Below are 19,752 nucleotides of genomic sequence, written 5' to 3'. Positions count from 1 at the left end.
GAACGCCGGCCCTGCGCCCCCGGGGAGGAGGCACGGGGAGAGGTGACCACCGCAGCTGGGGCGATCCACGGGAAGGGCCGGCTCGCGTCCAGAGTCGCCGGCGCCCCAGAAGGAGGCGCCTCGTCCAGCCGCGGCGCACGCTCAGCCCCGCTTCGCACCCCAGTCCGACCGACCCAGCTATTAGAGCCAATCCTTATCCCGAAGTTACGGATCTGACTTGCCGACTTTCCCTACCTACATTGTTCCGACATGCCAGAGGCTGTTCACCTTGGAGACTTGCTGCGGATATAGGTACGGCCCGGCGTGAGATTTACACCATCTCCCCCGGATTTTCAAGGACCAGCGAGAGCTCACCGGACGCCGCTGGAACTGCAACGCTTTCCAAGGCTCAGGCCCCTCTCTTGGGGCGAACCCATTCCAGGGCGCCCTGCCCTTCACAAAGAAAAGAGTGCATTACCACACTGGACGCTGCGAGGGCGCCCATCTCCGCATCTTTCAAACGGCCGAGGGCAACGGAGGCCATCACCCGTCCCTTCCGAACAGCATTTGCCCATCTCTTGGGACTGACTGACCCATGTTCAACTGCTGTTCACATGGAACCCTTCTCCACTTCGGCCTTCAAAGTTCTCGTTTGAATATTTGCTACTACCACCAAGATCTGCACCTGCGGCTGCTCCACCTGGGCCCTCGCCCCGGGCTTCCATGCTCACCACAGCGGCCCTCCTACTCGTCGCGGCTTAGCCCTGCGGCTCTCAGCGCCAGTGACGGCCAGGTATGGGCCCGACGCTCCAGCGCCATCCATTTTCAGGGCTAGTTGATTCGGCAGGTGAGTTGTTACACACTCCTTAGCAGATTCCTACTTCCATGGCCACCGTCCTGCTGTCTATATCAACCAACACCTTTTCTGGGGTCTGATGACCATCGACATCGGGCACTCGCATTCCATGCCCGGCTCCATGCCAGCGAGCCGGGCTTCTTACCCATTTAAAGTTTGAGAATAGGTTGAGATCGTTTCGGCCCCAAGACCTCTAATCATTCACTTTACCAGATAAAACTGGGGGCTCTGAGCGCCAGCTATCCTGAGGGAAACTTAGGAGAGTACCAGCTACTAGATGGTTCGATTAGTCTTGCTGAATTCTGCAGCTCGTGTGATTGGCTGCGTCCCACTAGCGTGATTACCAAGGCTCGTCAGGTAGGCGTGATGATGTAGGAGAGCGGAGAGGCTGTCGGCGGTGGGTGCACGGTGCACGAGGGCGCTGCGCCAAGAGCCGGAGACAAGCGAGTCAGGCGTGGGATGAGTGAGGCGGACGAACGCACGTCCTGCAGCTGAGACCGGTTGATTCACGGTAAGGTTACAGCGCGACAGAGTGGAATCAGCACAGGCAAGGGGGGTGAAGGGGTTGACTGGGAGGCAAATTCTCGCACTATCGCCGGTTCCCTAAGACTCCCTGGCAAGTGGGCAGTCTCCTCTCTTGTCCCCCCCACAATGCCCTTACTGTTGGCGCTTGCAGCCCCACACGTTTAGAGCTTCTTGCGTTCTTTCACTGAGTTCTCTCATTAGTTAAGCTTCTGCAGCCCTCACGACTTGCTGTGCTTCCGCTCCTGCTGGGGGCTCTCGGCGGGCCCTCAACCTCCCAGCACCCTCTGCCTTTGGCCGCCCCTCATCCGTTGCTCCTCGCCCGGCTTGCTCGGGGGAACCCACCAGCTCTGGGGCTGCTTCCCTTGCTTTCCACCTTTGAGCCAGCCCGGGCCCGACCATCTCGCCCAGAACCTGCTGGCTCCACCCCACCCCCAGGCCTCGAGGCACTTGCACTCGCTTCAGAGTTTGCACAGCACGTAGCCCCAGTTGTACAGTTGTCCTTGGATTTTGGTCCGACTTGGAGAGGTGAGGTGGTGTCAGCGGTCAGGGTCGGGGGGGCCCCGAGCGGGCGGGATTGGGTGAGCAGGGGGGTGCCATTGCTATACACCTATATAGCCACACAGCGCACAGTCACTGCACACAGTTCCTGAAGCCCGAAGCTCGAATCCTAATAATTTCGCCGCCGTAATAAAGTACCAGTGGCGTAGGATCTGAGAGCAAACAAAAGAGCCCACGCCCGAGCCCAAGCCCTCTCTGGAACAATGAGATCAGGAAAAGAAAGGAAATATACAGTACCCAAACAACCTGATGCTGCTGAGGTCTTGGCCAAAGTTAACCACAGATTAAAACCTCAAAAAACTCTAAACCTACGGGACTTTTTTAGAAAAACGTCATCAAAGACTGTGGAACCGCCACAACCATACGCGCAATCTCTTGAGGCAATCACCACCACAACCCAGGCTCAATCAGGGTCGACTCACTTGGCCCCGGCGCAACATTGGGCACCGCAAACCACGACAGCAATTGAGCCATCAGAAGTCTACATTTTTGGGTCTACTCACACTAACCACAACAGTAAAAACACTCAATCTGCCCAACTCCAATCAGGCAAGTCTTTTGTGTCTCCAGCAGATGATAATGGGTTCCCTCACTCACCACAAACCCAGCTGGAGGACACCACGCGCTCACCAGAGGGCCTCTCAGCGCCGACACATCCCACCGCCACCGTCATCCGCCTAGCGACCCTGACCAAGCCTCCTGCGGCCTCTTCTCAGCAAACAACGATGGTGCAAATTCATGGGCAAGCCAAACCGTGCATTTTAACAGCAACCACCTATCCTCAACCCCACAAACAATAATCACTCCAACGGCACCACTAGCTTTGAGTCCCCCGTACATGTTATTTTCGCCACCCGGACAAACAAAGGACCCATTGCAAACCCAGCCAGTACCGTCCGTCTTGAACGACCAATTTGTGTCAGACTTGTCTCTTTTTTTCAAGACCACCCAAAGTTCGCCCAAGCTCAGCTCTACTTGATGAAAAACTAAACATCGAAGAAAACACCACGACCAGTGCTTGGCCACAACTCCTACAAACCCTTCAACAAACTGTTAATGCTCTCAACTATCATTCTGTAAAACTGGAGGTGCAGGTTGACCTACTAAACACCTTGGCACTATTCACGTCTGGGATCGACAGCAAACTAGATAAACTAAACTCTCTAATTTTAAGGGCGCAAGCCTCCACGAAGCTTGCCCAATCAACTTGCTGCTGCTCCTCAATTATAGACTCCCTTTCTCTGCTCCCAGAATGCCTAACTACTGTTATAAGGGAAGTCAAGTGGCTGAGGGGAGGAAACGTCTGCACTAAACCACCATCCCATATACAACAAGAACATCAAAAACCCATTGAGGTTCCTGTTAAGCAGAACGCATACATAAATGAAGGGGAGGCGACAAATACAGGAACAATCACCGGCTCAACGAAGCTGAGTGGACAACTCCGGAGCGTTCAAATCCAACCAAATCTGACAGTTGAAAACGGTCCTCCATTGACACCAACTGGGCCTGAAACCAGGCTTGACCTACCTGAGACCGGGCAAATAAATAGCCCTGCTCCTCAGACCGCTCTAACAGTGGTGGCTCCCCTACGGTCTCCCCGACCATGTAGTAAGAGAGAGCGCAAACACCAGCGTAAAGCCAGAAACAAACTTAGGGCAAACTCCTACGTGGCCCACCAGGAACTTTTTCCTATTTTTACAAAATCTGAAAATAAAAAATCTCCTATTAAAATCAGTGCAGCAGAGCAAACAAAAAACCTCGACGGAGTCACCCCTGAAACACTCACCCAAGAACCAGTGAGGAGCCCTCAGGATCAAAGTAAACAAACTACGGCCCCAGAAACAGTTGAGGGCAGTGCTCTCACAGAAAACATAAGGGCGAGCCCAGAGAAGGCAAGTAAAATCGGGCCTAATACGGTACCAGGTAAACCCAGGGCACCGATGGCTCTAACTCCCCCTGGAAAGGAAAATATAACGTCAAGAATAAATTACTCCAAAACTATCTGTAACGACCCGACAACTCTGACCAGTTACATTTGAAGAGGGTTTCTAAACGACTGTCACAACAGTTACACGAAATTAAACCAGATAGGATAGTCGAAGATTCTGATATCAAGTCCATAAGTGTACCGGAGTCAAGCAAAAATGGCCTATCGTGTCATCAGATTTTACTGGCCCCTGAATACAAATCTAAAGGGCGGCACGACATTCTTAATAGATCCAATCTGCTAAAACTAGCGGAAGGCATCCCAGGGCTAGCAGGATTGGTCACGAACAACATAGAATCTATTGAATTCCTCCCCCCCCCCCCGAGGTAACCAACCTTCTGAGGTCACTTTGGCGACTTTTTCATCGGCCAGCTGGGTAGGAGATTTTCTCGAACAGAAAACCACTCTGCGGAACTGGGGAATTAGAGTGTACCCCTACTCCATGCCAGGATATCCCATGTCCTTGTTAAACAGATCGTCTCCACCCAGTCAGCTGGCCACAATTAATACAACAGAACGTGCAAGACCCTACTCTGTTTTAAAAAATGCCTCAGGGTCTGACGTCGAATCTAAACGTCACGCAATAGCTGGAGACAATGTAGAACTAAACCATAGTTGGGGCTGGCTGCCAGCAATTCTGTCCTCAAAACACTTAAATTGACCGCCTGTGGCTGAAATACTCGCAGAAAAACACAATCCCTCCGAAAAACCTTTCTCAGTGGCTGACCCACAGCACAAAACAGATAACAGGCAAGGGCGACTGCCCTTCTTATTATGTTCATGGAACATCAGTGGTCTCCATCAAAAAACCTCAAATGAAGTCAATATGGCCTTCTTGTGTAAACATACAGCAATCGCCCTACAGGAAACCTGGGCGGTAGAGGGCCGCCCCTTAGAAGGATACATCAAATTTTGGAAATCAGCACTCAGGGACAGCCGCTTTGGTCATCCTAAAGGCGGTTTGTCCATATACATCTCTAATAACTTAAAAGGTGCATTTAATCAATTTCATTTCAAAGAAGACTGGCTACTAGGGGTTAAAATGAACCCGTGGAGGAGGCAGCGTTTGCTCTTCCTCATAAATGTGTATATCAACCCCAGCACCCGTACAAAAAAAGACCATCTGGCCCGACTTTGTGAAATCATGAAGGACATCGCCACTGAATACCCCAATTCAGACCGTATTGTCACGGGGGATTTCAATACAAACTTATTTCAGGGGAACGCAGCAGACATGGAAGGGCCCGACATGACTAACATCACTGAGGATATGACTCAATCAAAACCTCCGATGCAAACCACAAACATACTAGGTGAGATTTTATAATGCAGGCTACCTGGTAGTGAAAGGAAGGTCAACCAGCGATTCACCTCCAAACTGGACCTGGTCGAATGGTAGCAAAAAATCTTACTTAGATTTTACTATTTGCAACTCAGAACTACTGTTTAATCTGGACAGTTTTTGCATCCATCAACGGTCTGAAAGCGATCACAGGCCGCAAGTCATTTCCTTCATCACATATCCAGAATCCCATAAAACGGCTCCTATAACCTACAAGGGAATACACTCTGAAAACTTAAAGCGCCTTAAATGGAGTGAGTTTAACAGTCAGAGCGTTTTAAAAGCAAGCAAGGATTTTATAACAGGTAGTCTTGATCAAGATCCCCCCCGACAGCGAAATGGTCGCAGCTGTGTCTTCATCTGATCAGCTCTTATCCAGTGACTGCGCAAGGCCCAAACCGTACTCCATCAGTAGGGGCCCCAGCCTCTACCATCATAAAATCACTAAAGAGAATGAGAAACAACGCATTGAGGTCGCTCTCAAAATCTCCGGGGAACAGTGCTTTTCTTGCTACATATCACCATGCCCAAAAAGCATTCAGGAGGGCAGTCACCCAAGAGAAAAAGACTCAGGAAACTCAATATTGGGTGAAATTGGTGTGGGAAAGCAAGCAAAAAAACTCAAGGAAATTCTGGTCTCTTGTCAACCGCACCAACCTGAACTTAACAAACTACGGTTCAGCGAATATTCAAGAAGCAGAATGGGCATTATACTTAACGGACCACTTTCGGGCACAAGATCATTATGAATGCACTAGATCATTCAGGGCTTACGGCATTAGCGTGGGCGTATCACCGAACACTCCCTCCGATACAATACAGGGGTTCACCTCAGTATATGAACTAACTGAAGAACGAGTAGTCAAAGCAGTGACAAAAGGGAGACAAGACGGAGCACCAGGCTCGAATGGCCTGCCACAGAGGCTATTTAAATCGGACATCCCCTTTTGGTCCAAGGTGCTACTAAACCTCTTCAACTATACTTTGAGGACACTGACACGGACACTGACAATCTCGGACTCATGGCGGGGTGCAATTATCCACCCCATTCACAAAGCTGGATCATGAGCCGTACCGAATAACTATAGATTAATCGCTCTTCTGGACATACAGGCAAAACATTATGCAGGGCTCATCTTGGAGGACCTTAGGCAATGGGCAAAGGACTATGACCTGATTCCTCTGAACCAAACAGGGTTTGTTGCCAATTCAGGAACTATGACCAACTTACTAGCAATCTCCACTATCATTGATAAAGCCTTCTCAACATCTAGGATGGCCTTTTGCTGCTTTGCCGATTTCAAAGCAGCATTTGATAGAGTGCCCAGGGCGGCACTCTGGAAAAAACACAGCCAGTGGGGAATTCCAGATAATATCCTAAACCCTATCATTCAATTGTATTCTAACACATGGGTCCGAGTGAAGCTAGGGTCCGGCACACATCTCTCGCGAAAAATCATGACCTCACGTGGTGTCAAGCAAGGATGCGTGCTGGCCCCCCTTCTCTTCAACCTATTCATTGCCGACCTGTCAAGTACCCTAGACAACGTAAACAGTCATCCGCCAAAAGTAGGAGGCATGGCATTATGTAATCTTTTATATGCCGATGACCAGGCCCTGTTTAGCCTCACTAGAGTAGGGTTACAAAGGCTCCTTGACGCATTATCGCAATACACGATCGGCAATCAATTAGAAAGTAACACGGAAAAAACCTTAATAGTTCCATTTGGAAAGAAACGTTATAGTGGTGGCGGCTGGTCAATTAATAAAATAAGTCTTTCAATTGGCCAATCATATAAATATTTAGGTGTCCATTTGGACTCTAGCGGCTGTTTTTCAAAGCAGAGAAATGTGATCGCAGCCAAAGCCACGGCCCTAGTGGTATCCGTGGCCAAGCTATCGAAGAAACTTTCAGGCCCAACCTTTTCCCCTCTATTGGAAGAGCAAAGAGCGGGCCTACACTTTCATATGGCATAGAGATTTTTAAAGGCAAAATGAACACTGTCTTAAATAAACACACAACTAAAATCTACAAAAAGGTACTTCATTTGCCGAGCACCGCATCCTCGGCACAGATTAGATTAGAGCTGGGATTAACCAACTATGAAGCCTCCGAAGTTGGTTCATATCTCAAGCTGTGCCATAAACTAAGACAGGCTGAACCAGGTACCCTAGAATCTCTAGTGTGGAAAGAAATTAACAAGATCAATCCAGGGGGATCATTTGGCTGCCTTTTGAATGCTTACATCTATCAAATGTCAGCTGCCGACCTATGGGCTCTTAACCCCAATCAGACTGTTTTTATAAACAGAATTAAAAAATGTGTAAGACTGAAATCCCTGGCTTCAGATAAAACTCTTTTCACGAAATGCAGACATTCCTGGGCAGTAGTCAACTCCTACAAACGATTATCCCCTGCCACCTACCTCTCCACGACATTTTCACTCTATTTAAAGCACTGTCTGGCCTAAGAATGGGAGATTGGCGCTTTCTTCAAAACCTACCCACCTGGCGTCGCAAGAAGGAGGACACAACATGTAGAGGATGCGGGTCAGCAACAGAAACATTCTTGCAGGTGCTCTGTATCTGCCCTTCCTTCAATTTTCAACGCAGGTGTCTACTTAGGCCAGAATGGAACAGGTTGGGAGTTCGGTCTTGTAGGCATGCCGTTATTGCTGCTTTGTCCTCGGATAATATTGTTTTAAATATAAAATTGGCCAAATTTATTCAGCAAGCGTACCACAATCTAGATAAAATGGACACTGCTAAGTCCTCGTTGCTCACAGTTTAGACTGAACATGTATTTTAATAGAACTTGCAATGACTGCAAGGGCCAAACCACAATCTGAAATGTTCTAACATGCATGCCTACGGTCAAATTTTATTCTTTCCACTCTTTTAATTACTTCTTATTTAAAAAACTGTACATAGTGTGACTTGGGAAATCTTTTAAAGATATGTTTTTATATCTAAATAAAGAATTATTATTATTATTAATATTATTATTATTATTATTATTATTATTATTATTATTATTATTATTATTATTATTATTAGTCTTTCGCCCCTATACCCAGGTCGGCCGACCGATTTGCATGTCAGGACCGCTACGGACCTCCACCAGAGTTTCCTCTGGCTTCGCCCTGCCCAGGCATAGTTCACCATCTTTTGGGTCCTATCACGCACGCTCATGCTCCACCTCCCCGACGAGGATGGCGAGACGGGCCGGTGGTGCGCCCGCCTCTGGAAGCGCGGCGGGATCCCACCTCAGCCGGCGCGTGCCTGCCCTCACCTTCATTGCGCCACAGGGTTTCGCTCGGCCCTCCGGGGGCCGGGTAGGGCCCGGGCCCCGGTCCCGCATAGGGGATCCGGAACTCAGGGCCTCCGACCTTCCCGTCGTATTGAATCCTCCGGGCGGACTGCACGGACCCCACCCGTTTACCTCTCGACGGTTTCACGCCCTCTTGAACTCTCTCTTCAAAGTTCTTTTTAACTTTCCCTTACGGTACTTGTTGGCTATCGGTCTTGCGCCCGTATTTAGCCTTAGATGGAGTTTACCACCTGCTGTGGGCTGCATTTCCAAGCAACCCGACTCCGAGAAGACCCGATCCCGGTGTGCCGAGGGCCGCTACCGGCCTAAGACCGTCCGCAGGATGAGCCTCGATCAGAAGGACTTGGGCCCCCTGAGCGACACCAGGAAGTCGGTCTTCTGTACCCAACATTTCCCGCGCCCGTCGCCAGGTGGGGATTCGGCGCTGGGCTCTTCCCTCTTCACTCGCCATTACTGGGGGAATCCTGGTTAGTTTCTTTTCCTCCGATTAGTAATATGCTTAAATTCAGCGGGTCACCACGTCTGATCTGAGGTCGTGGTTGGAAGAATGACGCCAGAGCGTCAAAGGGGGTTGAGAGGGAAGGCCGGGCCCACCTGCCAGAGCAGGGGGGACCGGCATCCCAGCAGTGCACGCCCTCTTTCCCCAGATCACATCCGGAGGGGTTTCGCCCTCCCCGGGAAGTCGGCCGCAGAGTTGGGCACCCGAGGTGCGTGCGCACAGGCAGCCGGTGGGACACTAAAGGCAGCCTCGCGCGGCACGCCGGCGGCGTACCTCCACAGCAAGACCCGGCGAGGGACCCTGCCACGGGCAATCAGAGGGTTTGACCTTGTGGGGGGACGAAGGGGAAGGGGAGCTCACCCTGCGACAGCCCCAGCCGCTCGATCGTCAATCGCCCCGGGGCTTCCCCGGGACGATTGACGATCGAGCGACCCTCAGCGACCCTCAGACAGGCGATTATCAATGTGTCCTGCAATTCACACTAATTCTCACAGCTAGCTGCATTCTTCATCGACGCGCAAGCCAAGTGATCCACCGCCAAGAGTCACAGGCAACTTTTTTAAAACGTTCACCCACCTGCGGGCGCAGGAGAGGCGGGAGGAAGGCGACGCCGTCAGTCTGCCGCCCGCGCGGCGAGACGGCCCGGGCGCCCTGTTCAAGGCTTCCCCTCTGGGAGTCAGACTGCACCATTAGGAGGAAAAAAACATTGCCCGGCGCTCGCACCCGGGAGTCCCCCTCACCCGCCTCGCAGGAGAGGAAGGGGGCTCTCAGTGCGACGGGAGAAGGCAGCCACAGAGCCGATGGTACCTCCCGGGGTTACTGGGAGGGACCACGCAAGTCCTTCAAACCCCTGAGCCCGGCCGCAATGGACCGGGTCAAACTGGGTACCTGGCAACGTGGAACGGTCGCTCCAACTGCACATCAGCCGTCCGTCACTGGGTGGCCCCAAGTCGTGCCGGCAGGCTGGCAATCGGCCCACCACACCCTTTTGCCCGGGTCAGAGGCGCCGGAAGGGAAGAGCCAGGTGCCTCCCTATCCCACACGCCTCCCACCGAGAGGAGCTGGGGTCCCCTCACAGGCCCTCAGCCCCTTCTCTTCCAGGCCACCCTGCCACGCGAGATTGGCACCTCCTCAGCCACCCGGGCCCGGGTCGGGCCGGGACTCGGGCACGGGTGAGCCCAGACGGGATCAGGGCCTTTTGCAGGGAGGGGTTTTACCAGCCCGGGGATGCACTGCCATTCGGTTAACCCCCCCACCCCATGGTGGAGGGGTCTGTGCCCGGTGAACTGAGGTTCCGCCTCGCAGAGGGACAGGGATGGGGGACGCCCCCAAGCCCGGTCCCTTGCGCGTTAGTCGGGGCCCGTGCACACCTTGACAAGCAGGGGAGGCCTGCCCGAGCACAACGGAACCCCGTCCCGGACCTTTGGCAGTGCGGTAGGCCCGGGGACGGGCTAGGGGCCCAGCAGGGCCCCTGGGCCCAGCCGGGGCTCCCAGGCCTGGAAGCAAAGGGGAAGCCTCCCCGGGCCTGCCGGACACCATCCCGGGCACCCTGCCATGCAACAGGACCCATGACAGGGCCCAGGGTGATGAGGCAGCCCTCCTCGATCGAGCTCCTGAACCCAGACAAGCAAGGGGAGACTCCCCAGGCACAACAGAACCCTGTCCCGGGCCTTTGGCAGTGTGGCAGGCCCAGGGACAGGGCCTAGGGATGGAGCACCTGACCCAGGGCCCAGCCAGGCCCCAGGAGCTAGTAAGGGGGCCCCCTAGGCCCTGAGGTGCAGGGGATACCTTCTCAGGCCCTCCCGGACCCCGTCCAAGGTATCCAGCCATGCGGCAGGACCGGGGACGGACTCGGGGCTGGGGCGGCATCCTGGCCTATCCAGCTGCCGGCTGCGGACAGCTAGGTGGAGAGGGGTCCCAGAGTAACTTGTCCATAGGGCTCCCGGGCTGCAGGGCTCCGGGGATGCAGGGCTCCCAGGCTGCAGGGCTGCAGGGCTCGGGGTCTGCAGGGCTCAGGGGCTCCAGGGCTCCAGGGCTGCAGGGCTCCCGGGCTGCAGGGCTTCCGGGCCGCAGGGCAGCAGGGGTCCGGGGCAGCAGGGCTCAGGGTGGGCTCTGAAACCCCACACTGGGCCTCAGGCATGGGGAGGACTGCCCGGGACCCATGGAGCCCGTCCCGGGTACTTTGCCACGCCGCAGGCTGGAAGAGGGAGCCCCAGACGCCTGGGAGGTGTTGCTGGTCATCGCCTATCTGGTCTCCGGCAGGGAACCGCCAGCCCCGGAAGGGTGTCCGGGCATACCCTTGCCCCTAGTAATCTAGAGGAAGGCTTCCCCTATTTCTGGGAACAAGTGCGCACCGCACGGCTCAGGGGACCCTAGGCGCAAACACGCCTGACCTCCTGGAGCCCTGGCTGGGATCCAGGAGGCGAAAGCCTCCTCATCGGGACTTCCAGGGAAGCCCGGCCATGACCTACATGACGCCAATCTGCCTGCCCCAAGCCTCCACAGGAGGGCTCCCGCCTGCCCTTCCAGGGCTCCGGAGCTGCAGGGCTCGGGAGCCACAGGGCTCCGAGGCTCCAGGGATCCGGGGCTGCAGGGCTTCGGGGCTGCAGGGCTCCGGGGCTGCAGGGCTCCGAGGCTCCAGGGCTCCGGGGCTGCAGGGCTCCAGGGCTCCAGGACTTCAGGGCTCGGGGGCTGCAGGGCTCCGAGGACTGCAGGGCTCCTGGGGCTCCCAGGCACCAGGGCTGCAGGGCTCCCGGGCTGCAGGACTCCGGACCTGCAGGGCTCTGAGGCTCCCAGGCTGCAGGGCTCCGGGGCTGCAGGGCTCGGGGTCTGCAGGGCTCCGGGGCTCCAGGGCTCCCGGGCTCCAGGGCTGCAAGGCTCCCGGGCTTCAGGGCTCAGGGGGGCTCTGAAACCCCACGCTGGGCCTCAGGCACGGGGAAGACTGCCCGGGACCCATGGAGCCCATCCCGCGTACTTTGCTACACCGCGGGCTGGAGGAGGGAGCCCCGGATGCCTGGAAGGTGTTGCCCGGTCATCGCCCATCTGGTCCCCGGTAGGGAACCGCCAGCCCCAGAAGGGTGTCCGGGCCATACCCTTGCCCCTAGTAATCCGGAGGAAGGCTACCCCTCTTTCTGGGAACCCGTGCGTGTCGAGTGACAGAGGGGACCCAGGGGGCCAATGTGCCCAACCTCCTGGAGCCCTGGCTGAGATCCAGGAGGCGAATGGTACCTCATCAGGACTTTCAGTGAAGCCCGGCCATCTGATCGCCCCATTGGGAAGCATTGGGTGCGACCAGATGGCCGAGTGGAAAAGTGCGACCAGATGGCTGGGACTGACATGACGCCAATCAGCCTGCCCCTAGCCTCCGTCCAGGGCTCCGAGGCTGCAGGGCTCGGGCGGTAGGGCTCCGAGGTTCCAGGGCTCCGAGACTCCAGGGATCCAGGGCTGCAGGGGTCCCGGGCTGCCAAGCTCCGGGGCTGCAGGGCTGCAGGGCTCGGGGGCTGCAGGGCTCTGGGGCTCTGGGGCTCCAGGGCTGCAGAGCTCCCAGGCTCCAACCAGGCAGGGGAGATCAGGGAGTCTGCCCAGGCACGAGGGACCCCTGTCCCGGGAACACAGACCCTCAGGACGCAACCCCGTTTTCCACAATTTATTTTCCAAAATTCTGCGTAGTGTGCGTGGCTCCAGGGCTCTGGGGCTGCAGGGCTTCGGGACTCCAGGGCTCGGGGGCTGCAGGGCTCCGAGGGCTGCAGTGCTCCAGGGCTCCCGGGCTCTAGGGCTATCGGGCTCCCAGGCTGCAGGGCTCGGGGGCTGCAGGGCTCAGGGGCTCCAGGGCTCCTGGGCTCCAGGGCTGCAGGGCTCCCGGGCTGCAGGGCTTCCGGGTCGCAGGACAGCAGGGCTCCGGGGCAGCAGGGCTCAGGGTGGGCTCTGAAACCCCACACTGGGCCTCAGGCATGGGGAGGACTGCCCGGGACCCATGGAGCCCATCCCGGGTACTTTGCCACATGGCAGGCTGGAAGAGGGAGCCCCAGACGCCTGGAAGGTGTTGCCTGGTCATCGCCTATCTGGTCCCCAGCAGGGAACCGCCAGCCCCGGAAGGGTGTCCGGGCATACCCTTGCCCCTAGTAATCCGGAAGAAGGCTACCCCTCTTTCTGGGAACAAGTGCGCACCGCACGGCTCAGGGGACCCTAGGCGCGAACACGCCCAACCTCCTGGATCCCTTGCTGGGATCCGGGAGGCAAAAGCCACCTCATCGGGACTTCCAGGGAAGCCCGGCCTGGACCTACATGATGCCTGCCCTTCCAAGGCTCCGGAGCTGCAGGGCTCGGGAGCCACAGGGCTCCGAGGCTCCGAGGCTCCAAGGATATGGGTCTCCAGGGCTTCGGGCTGCAGGGCTCCGGGGCTGCAGAGCTCCGAGGCTCCAGGGCTCTGGGGCTGCAGGGCTCCAGGACTCCAGGGCTCGGAGGCTGCAGGGCTCCGAAGGCTGCAGGGCTCCAGGGCTCCCGGGGCTCCCAGGCACCAGGGCTGAAGGAGTCCCGGGTTGCAGGGCTCCGGGGCTGCAGGGCTCCGAGGCTCCCGGGCTGCAGGGCTCCGGGGCTGCAGGGCTCGGGGTCTGCAGGGCTCCAGGGCTCCGGGGCTCCAGGGCTGCAGGGCTCCTGGGCTTCAGTGCTCAGGGGGGCTCTGAAACCCCTCGCTGGGCCTCAGGCATGGGGAGGACTGCCCGGGACCCATGGAGCCCGTCCCGCCTACTTGGCTATGCCGCGGGCTGGAGGAGGGAGCCCCGGATGCCTGGGAGGTGTTGCCCGGTCATCGCCCATCTGGTCCCCGGTAGAGAACCGCCAGCCCCAGAAGGGTGTCCGGGCCATACCATTGCCCCTAGCAATCCGGAGGAAGGCTACCCCTCTTTCTGGGAACCCGTGCGTGTCGAGTGACAGAGGGGACCCAGGGCGCCAACGTGTCCAACCTCCTGGAGCCCTGGCTGGGATCCGGGAGGCGAATGGCACCTCATCAGAACTTTCAGTGAAGTCCGCCATCTAATCGCCCCATTGGGAAGCATTGGGTGCGACCAGATGGCTGAGTGGAAAAGTGCGACCAGATGGCTGGGACCGACATGATGCCAATCAGCCTGCCCCGAGCCTCCGCTCCGGGGCTACAGGGCTCGGGGCAGCAGGGCTCCGAGGCTCCAGGGCTCCGAGACTCCAGGGATCCAGGGCTGCAGGGCTCCCGGGCTGCCAAGCTCCGTGGCTGCAGGCCTGCAGGGCTCGGGGCTGCAGGGCTCTGGGGCTCTCGGGCTCAAGGGCTGCAGGGCTCCCGGGCTCCAACCAGGTAGGGGAGATCAGGGAGTCTGCCCAGGCACGAGGGACCCCTATCCCTGGCACACGGACCTTCAGGACGCGACCCGCATTTCCACAATTTTTTTTCCAAAATTCCGCGTAATGTGCGTAGTGGCATTATGCAAACTACGCCCAGCCCTAATATCTAACCCCACACAGAATGCCGCGCATGTACGCAACATCTACTGATATATGCCCCAAATGCCAAAACCGGAAGCCACATTCCCTCTCATGTTCTGGACGTGCTCTCAATTAACAATGTATCTGGACTATGTGGCTTAGACCCTATCCGAGGCAACAGGCAGAGGAGTCACAACTCACTACCCACATTTCATACTAGGAATTACTAAGCACCATGCGCGTTGCAAGAACCTCAATAAATTCCTGCATCTTGTGCTCAGTTTAGCCAAGCGCAGTCTTGCCTTGGCTTGGAGGTCAGCTGTGGGCCCCAACATATGCACATGCCTTTCAGAGCTCTATAGGGCGGTAGTGGCAGAACACGAGATCCTTCAAACCAATGCTACTCATGTGTCCGCTTCAGCAACTTCTATGGATTGACACAGATACTTAACTTTTGTAGAAACAAAACTAAACTCTGCAAATCTCGATCCACTATAAAATTGGGACAACATCGACACAAATGCACACAAATCAACCACTACTATAGGTGTCTAGTAGTAGCTCGCCATGCATTTCTCAGCCCCTCCCCAGACACCCTCCCTCCCCTTCCCCCCACATCTCCCATTTCCCACTCCACCCGTATTAAAGAACCCCAACCTCATTAGCCCCCACGGATGTCCAATAACCATAGCAAACCCATGGGCTTAGAACTGCCCCTAGATGCATCTTATACATGCCATGTGCACATTGCTTCAAATGAATGTTAGTCCCATATTTAAACTCTTAACCCTTGACAAGCATACTCACCAGGCCATGCCATGAACGACATTGCCACAGGGATTACAATGTCCCTTTCCGACAGCTTTTCCATGGCAGTCTGACCGCCATAGAAAGGCTGTTGGAAAGGGACTTTGGGGCCACTTTTCACAGGGTGCAACCATGATGCCCTTCGAAACATCCATGCACCCTGTTCCAGGCACCACATGTTTCCAAACATGTCTTTTTACATTGAGGCTTGTGCTGGAGCCCTTTTCTGGGCTGAAGTACAAGCCTAAATGCAAAAAGGAATGTTTCTGACCGCCTTCACAGTTTGCAGGTCAGGATGGCCACTTACCTGTCGGTCGTCCCAAACCCGAAACAATGTCATTCCGATGCTCGTCTGACAGGCATCGTAATGAGGACAATGTGTTAAGAGCTGAATGCTGACAGTATGTACATAGGCAAACCTAGAATCTTTTCTAGTTCTCTCTGGGGGAACTACTTTGAACGTAATACTTTGATATAGAAATGTTAGCCCATTAGATATGAGACTATGTATACCTCTTACATGTATTTATTTTATTTCTTCTCCCCCTACACGTGTGTGACTATAGGAGGGGTCCCTCCCTGGTGTTGACTACTAGCTTTGAACCCAACAGTATTGGGGTAAATTAGTGAAATAGCAGTGCATGCTCAAAGTTTGTTATTCATGTGTGCCTAGTGTGTACTGCTGTCATGAGTGTGCCTCCAATATTGTGTACAGATAATGACAACAGGTAAGTGTTGGATATGGAAGGCGAGAGAAGCTAAAGAAGTAACTAGATATTACCGACAAACAGGTCAATTTTTAATGATATATCAATTTGTTTGCATGTTTTCAAGTGAATGACAGTTGAATAGTGAGGTAACATCTATTCTTACCCACATTTTTGAATTGGTTACTTAAGGTCACGACCAGGGGTACGTTTGATTACAGTGATGATGGCTCTAGAACCTCTTTTTAGGAATCTTATCATGGTCGAAACATGTTGAGATAAGAGGCGTAGAAAGGATGTTCTTGACCTAGATTTCCAGTAACATCCTCTGGTGTTTTTAATCCAGCCCTGCATACCCCAAAATAAAGGGAAAGTCTGGGGGTTACACATGCCAGTACTATGGTGTAGGAAATTCAATTGGTCGATTCTTCTCCGGCTTGAGCACTTCTGCAGAAAATTGTAGAATTAGAGATATGTCAATTCCTACCCAACTCTACGTATGCCTGAACAAATCAAGCTCTTTCCTTCATTGCCACTGTCGATCCCCCAAACTCCAAACATAGTCTGCAATTACTTACGCACAATATTGTCCCCAGCATTTCACAGGCTCCGATGCCAATTGCAAGGTAGGGTATGTTCTCTCCTGTGATTCCTGCATTGCGAAACACGTCATATGCATAGAAGTAGATCTGGGAGCAGAAGAAAGACTGATTAAGGAACTAATACATTAAAACCACCAGCTTGTATTTACTTATTGCACTAGCAACATAACAATGCAAAATATAACTATAGATTTGGTGGATGATGGGACTATTGCAATGCATCCAGGAGAATTACAATCGCAAAGTGGCTAAAGCAACCAAATGATATTGAGACACAAAAATTGAAATGATGGGCATGGAGTGAACATTCTTCAAGATGAGTCTGTGCTCAGACAGTGGGCATGCATTAGAGGAGGGTGGTGAAGGAAAATCCTTTAATTCCTCTAGAGAATGCCAAGTCCAGAAGAGAATTCCTCCTTGAGACTTTCTCAATTACAGAAGAAATAGAAAGGGTGGATTCTTCTCCACATATGCATCCGATTTCATTTGCCCTACATAAATTAACCTACCCAATCCTGAATAAGGCTTATAATTATGTTTGAGTAACAAGTGCCCTTGTGTATAAAGATGCTTCATTCAGTACGGTGAAAGTTTAGAAGCACTACGTTAGTGGGTCCCATTAAAGGAACATAGCCAAGGTCTTTCATAGAAGCTTTGCTCTTTGGAATGGCTTCTGACACCGTCCTTGCAGACCCGTATCAGTGAGGATTACAGCAATAATTATGAGGTGGGCCACCTGATCAACCATGTATATACCAGCTACATACATGCCAGTCTGGCTATACAAAAGAACACCATTCTTAGACCTTATGGAATGGAATCCCGTCATATCTGTGTGCTCCGCTGTACAGGACCAGTAGAGAGATCTTGGCCAATGCTGGTACTGTGTCAATCTTCACACCCCCTTACGACCTGGTCTATTAAAGCAGAACTATGCCTGTTGTAATGGTGCTCAAAGCAGGCTGCAGCTTCAGGGTAGGCCTGTCATTATCCCCCCCCCCATACTGCGACCAGAAAAGTTGGGGTCTGTTGAAGTAAAATCCCTTTGCCTCGGGTTCAAACCAATGAATAGCATCAGAATCAATTCTTTACTTCCTTTCATACAGCCCTGTTAGCAGCTAGTGATCTTCACACTTCCTGTTCATTTGTTTCAAGCACTTCATGCATTTGGCACATGTGCCCCAAACTCTTGAAAGGGCCTGCCTCTGAACTCTAAACTGCTCAGATCCCCTCTCCAGGTGGCTGTAGCTCCTCACAGTAGCTGCCCATCTACCCAAGCTCTTTAACTCTATGTTCATCCCCTCAAACTAACCACACTATCTGACCCAATCTCCTCACGCTATTCCTGCATACCCCAAGCTACTCACAGTGTTGAGGCAACTAGGGTCTCACACTCAATCCATGCCTCCCATGCACTTCACAGTCTTCCCATGTCCTCCAACCTCCTCACACTGTCAGTTCAAGGGCCCAAAGGTTTTCATATTGTTGTAACTCAAGCATATCACACTGTTCATGGGCCAAACGTTTCTCCCATTGCTGTTGATGTTCATCACATGGTGCGTCCATGTGCCCCAAGCTCTTCTCATTGTTTTTAGACCCAAAGCTTCCAAATTCCCTGTCTCTGTGCCACAAACTTCTCATAACGTCTGTTCAAGGGCTGAAACTCCTCAAGTTGTCAGTCCATGTAGACCAAGCTCATCAGACTGTAGGAATATGCATCGCGACCTCCTCACACTCTTTTCATGGGTCCAAAGTTACTTGCATAGAATGTCCCTCTGCCCTAAGCTCCTCTCAGGGTTTTTTCATGGGCCCACTGCTCCTTACATTGTATGTCAATGTCTCCTAAACCTCTTCTCACATTCTCTGGCTGTGTACATCAGACGTCTCATAATGTCTGTTCACGGGTTGAAAGCTCTTCACAATGTCTGTTCGTGGGATGAAAAGTTCTCATGATCTCTGTTCCTGGGCTGAAAGCTCCTCATAACGTCTGTTCATGGGCTGAAAGTACCTCCCATTGTCTGTCCATGTAATGGGAACTCCACAGATAGTATGGCCATGTACCCCTTTCTACTCACATTGTCTGTTCATTAGTCCATAAGTGTTCACACTAAATGTCCATGTGCCCCCATCTCCTCACATTGTGTATGGACCCACTGCTCCTCAAACTGTATGCTCATGCAACCCAGGCTCCTCACAATGTATTTCTATATGCCCACTGCTCCTTGTATTGCCCATGAACCCCATATCTCCTCAGGTGGTCTGCACATGGCCAGATTATCCACCTCTCAGTAGTAACTTTATGTATGTGTTATTTATATAGCGAGAACCTAGCAAAAAAGGGCAGCCGAGCGCTGACTCATTTCATGCAACTGTGACATCTGTTGCAACAATGGATCTCACAATACCACATCTCCTTGGCCACATTAGAGCACCAACTTCCAATACCCAAGAATCGCTCTTAGTTACCTTTCACTGCCAACAACTCAAACACACATTGCCCACATTTCTGGGCATCTGCTTGATTCATAATCACTGACATGTTGCCCCTTTTGCTTGTCACAGGGCTTACACCATGGGGGTGGGTCATAAATGAGAAACAACAAGCCTGCAAGCTCTTTACATTAAACACACTCTTGGCTTGCACCTTCTGCCCTGTTATGTCTGTTCCCCTAATGTAGAGGTTGCACCGAATGCTGCTCTATGTCTAGGTAACTTTATTTATTTCCTTCTTTCTCTCTTTCTTTGCTTCTTTCTTTCTTTCGTGTGATTTGCTATGTGTGGTGGAGAGGTTCTGCTTCTGCATTCCTGATTGCTTGCCTGTCTTAGATGTATTATGGCAACAAGAACTCAACTGCACTGATCCCACTCATCTGCAAGCTGATGATCATGATGATGAGCATGCATAACTGCGGCCGCAGCGACCGCTCCCGGATAAGTTCCATAAAGGTCAGAACTTTGATGCTTTTTCTGATGCTTTGTTCCTTCAGCAGGTCTTCGATATCTGCATGATGATCGCCCTCACCCCAGAGCTTCTTCATGGCTGGGAAGAAGAAATAACAAGTACATGTCACATGAAAACATATTGCCCATTCGCAAATTCAGTCT

General features: G+C 53.3%; 1 protein-coding gene and 2 pseudogenes across 6 annotated transcripts in view; all 3 read right to left on the bottom strand.

Moving 5' to 3' along the window:
• LOC147679021 (28S ribosomal RNA) overlaps positions 1-247 on the bottom strand; it is a 2,160-nt pseudogene extending 1,913 nt beyond the window's left edge.
• LOC147679019 (solute carrier family 2, facilitated glucose transporter member 11-like) overlaps positions 1-19,752 on the bottom strand; it is a 608,312-nt gene that overhangs the window by 195,290 nt on the left and 393,270 nt on the right. For all 6 annotated transcript variants that reach the window (XM_086942755.1, XM_086942758.1, XM_086942754.1 and 3 more), the window contains 2 exons: positions 19,500-19,687; positions 16,624-16,734 (listed from right to left, as the gene is read on the bottom strand). In XM_086942755.1, the coding sequence (XP_086798881.1) occupies positions 16,624-16,734; positions 19,500-19,687 (299 nt within the window). The remainder of the gene's footprint in view (positions 1-16,623; positions 16,735-19,499; positions 19,688-19,752) is intronic.
• LOC147679020 (5.8S ribosomal RNA) lies at positions 9,455-9,626 on the bottom strand (annotated as a pseudogene).

Source organism: Lissotriton vulgaris, chromosome 11 (assembly GCF_964263255.1).
Source record: "Lissotriton vulgaris chromosome 11, aLisVul1.2, whole genome shotgun sequence".
Classification (NCBI taxonomy): domain Eukaryota; kingdom Metazoa; phylum Chordata; class Amphibia; order Caudata; family Salamandridae; genus Lissotriton; species Lissotriton vulgaris.
Note: the sequence above shows the minus strand (reverse complement) of the source record. Positions and strands in the feature narration are given on the sequence as shown.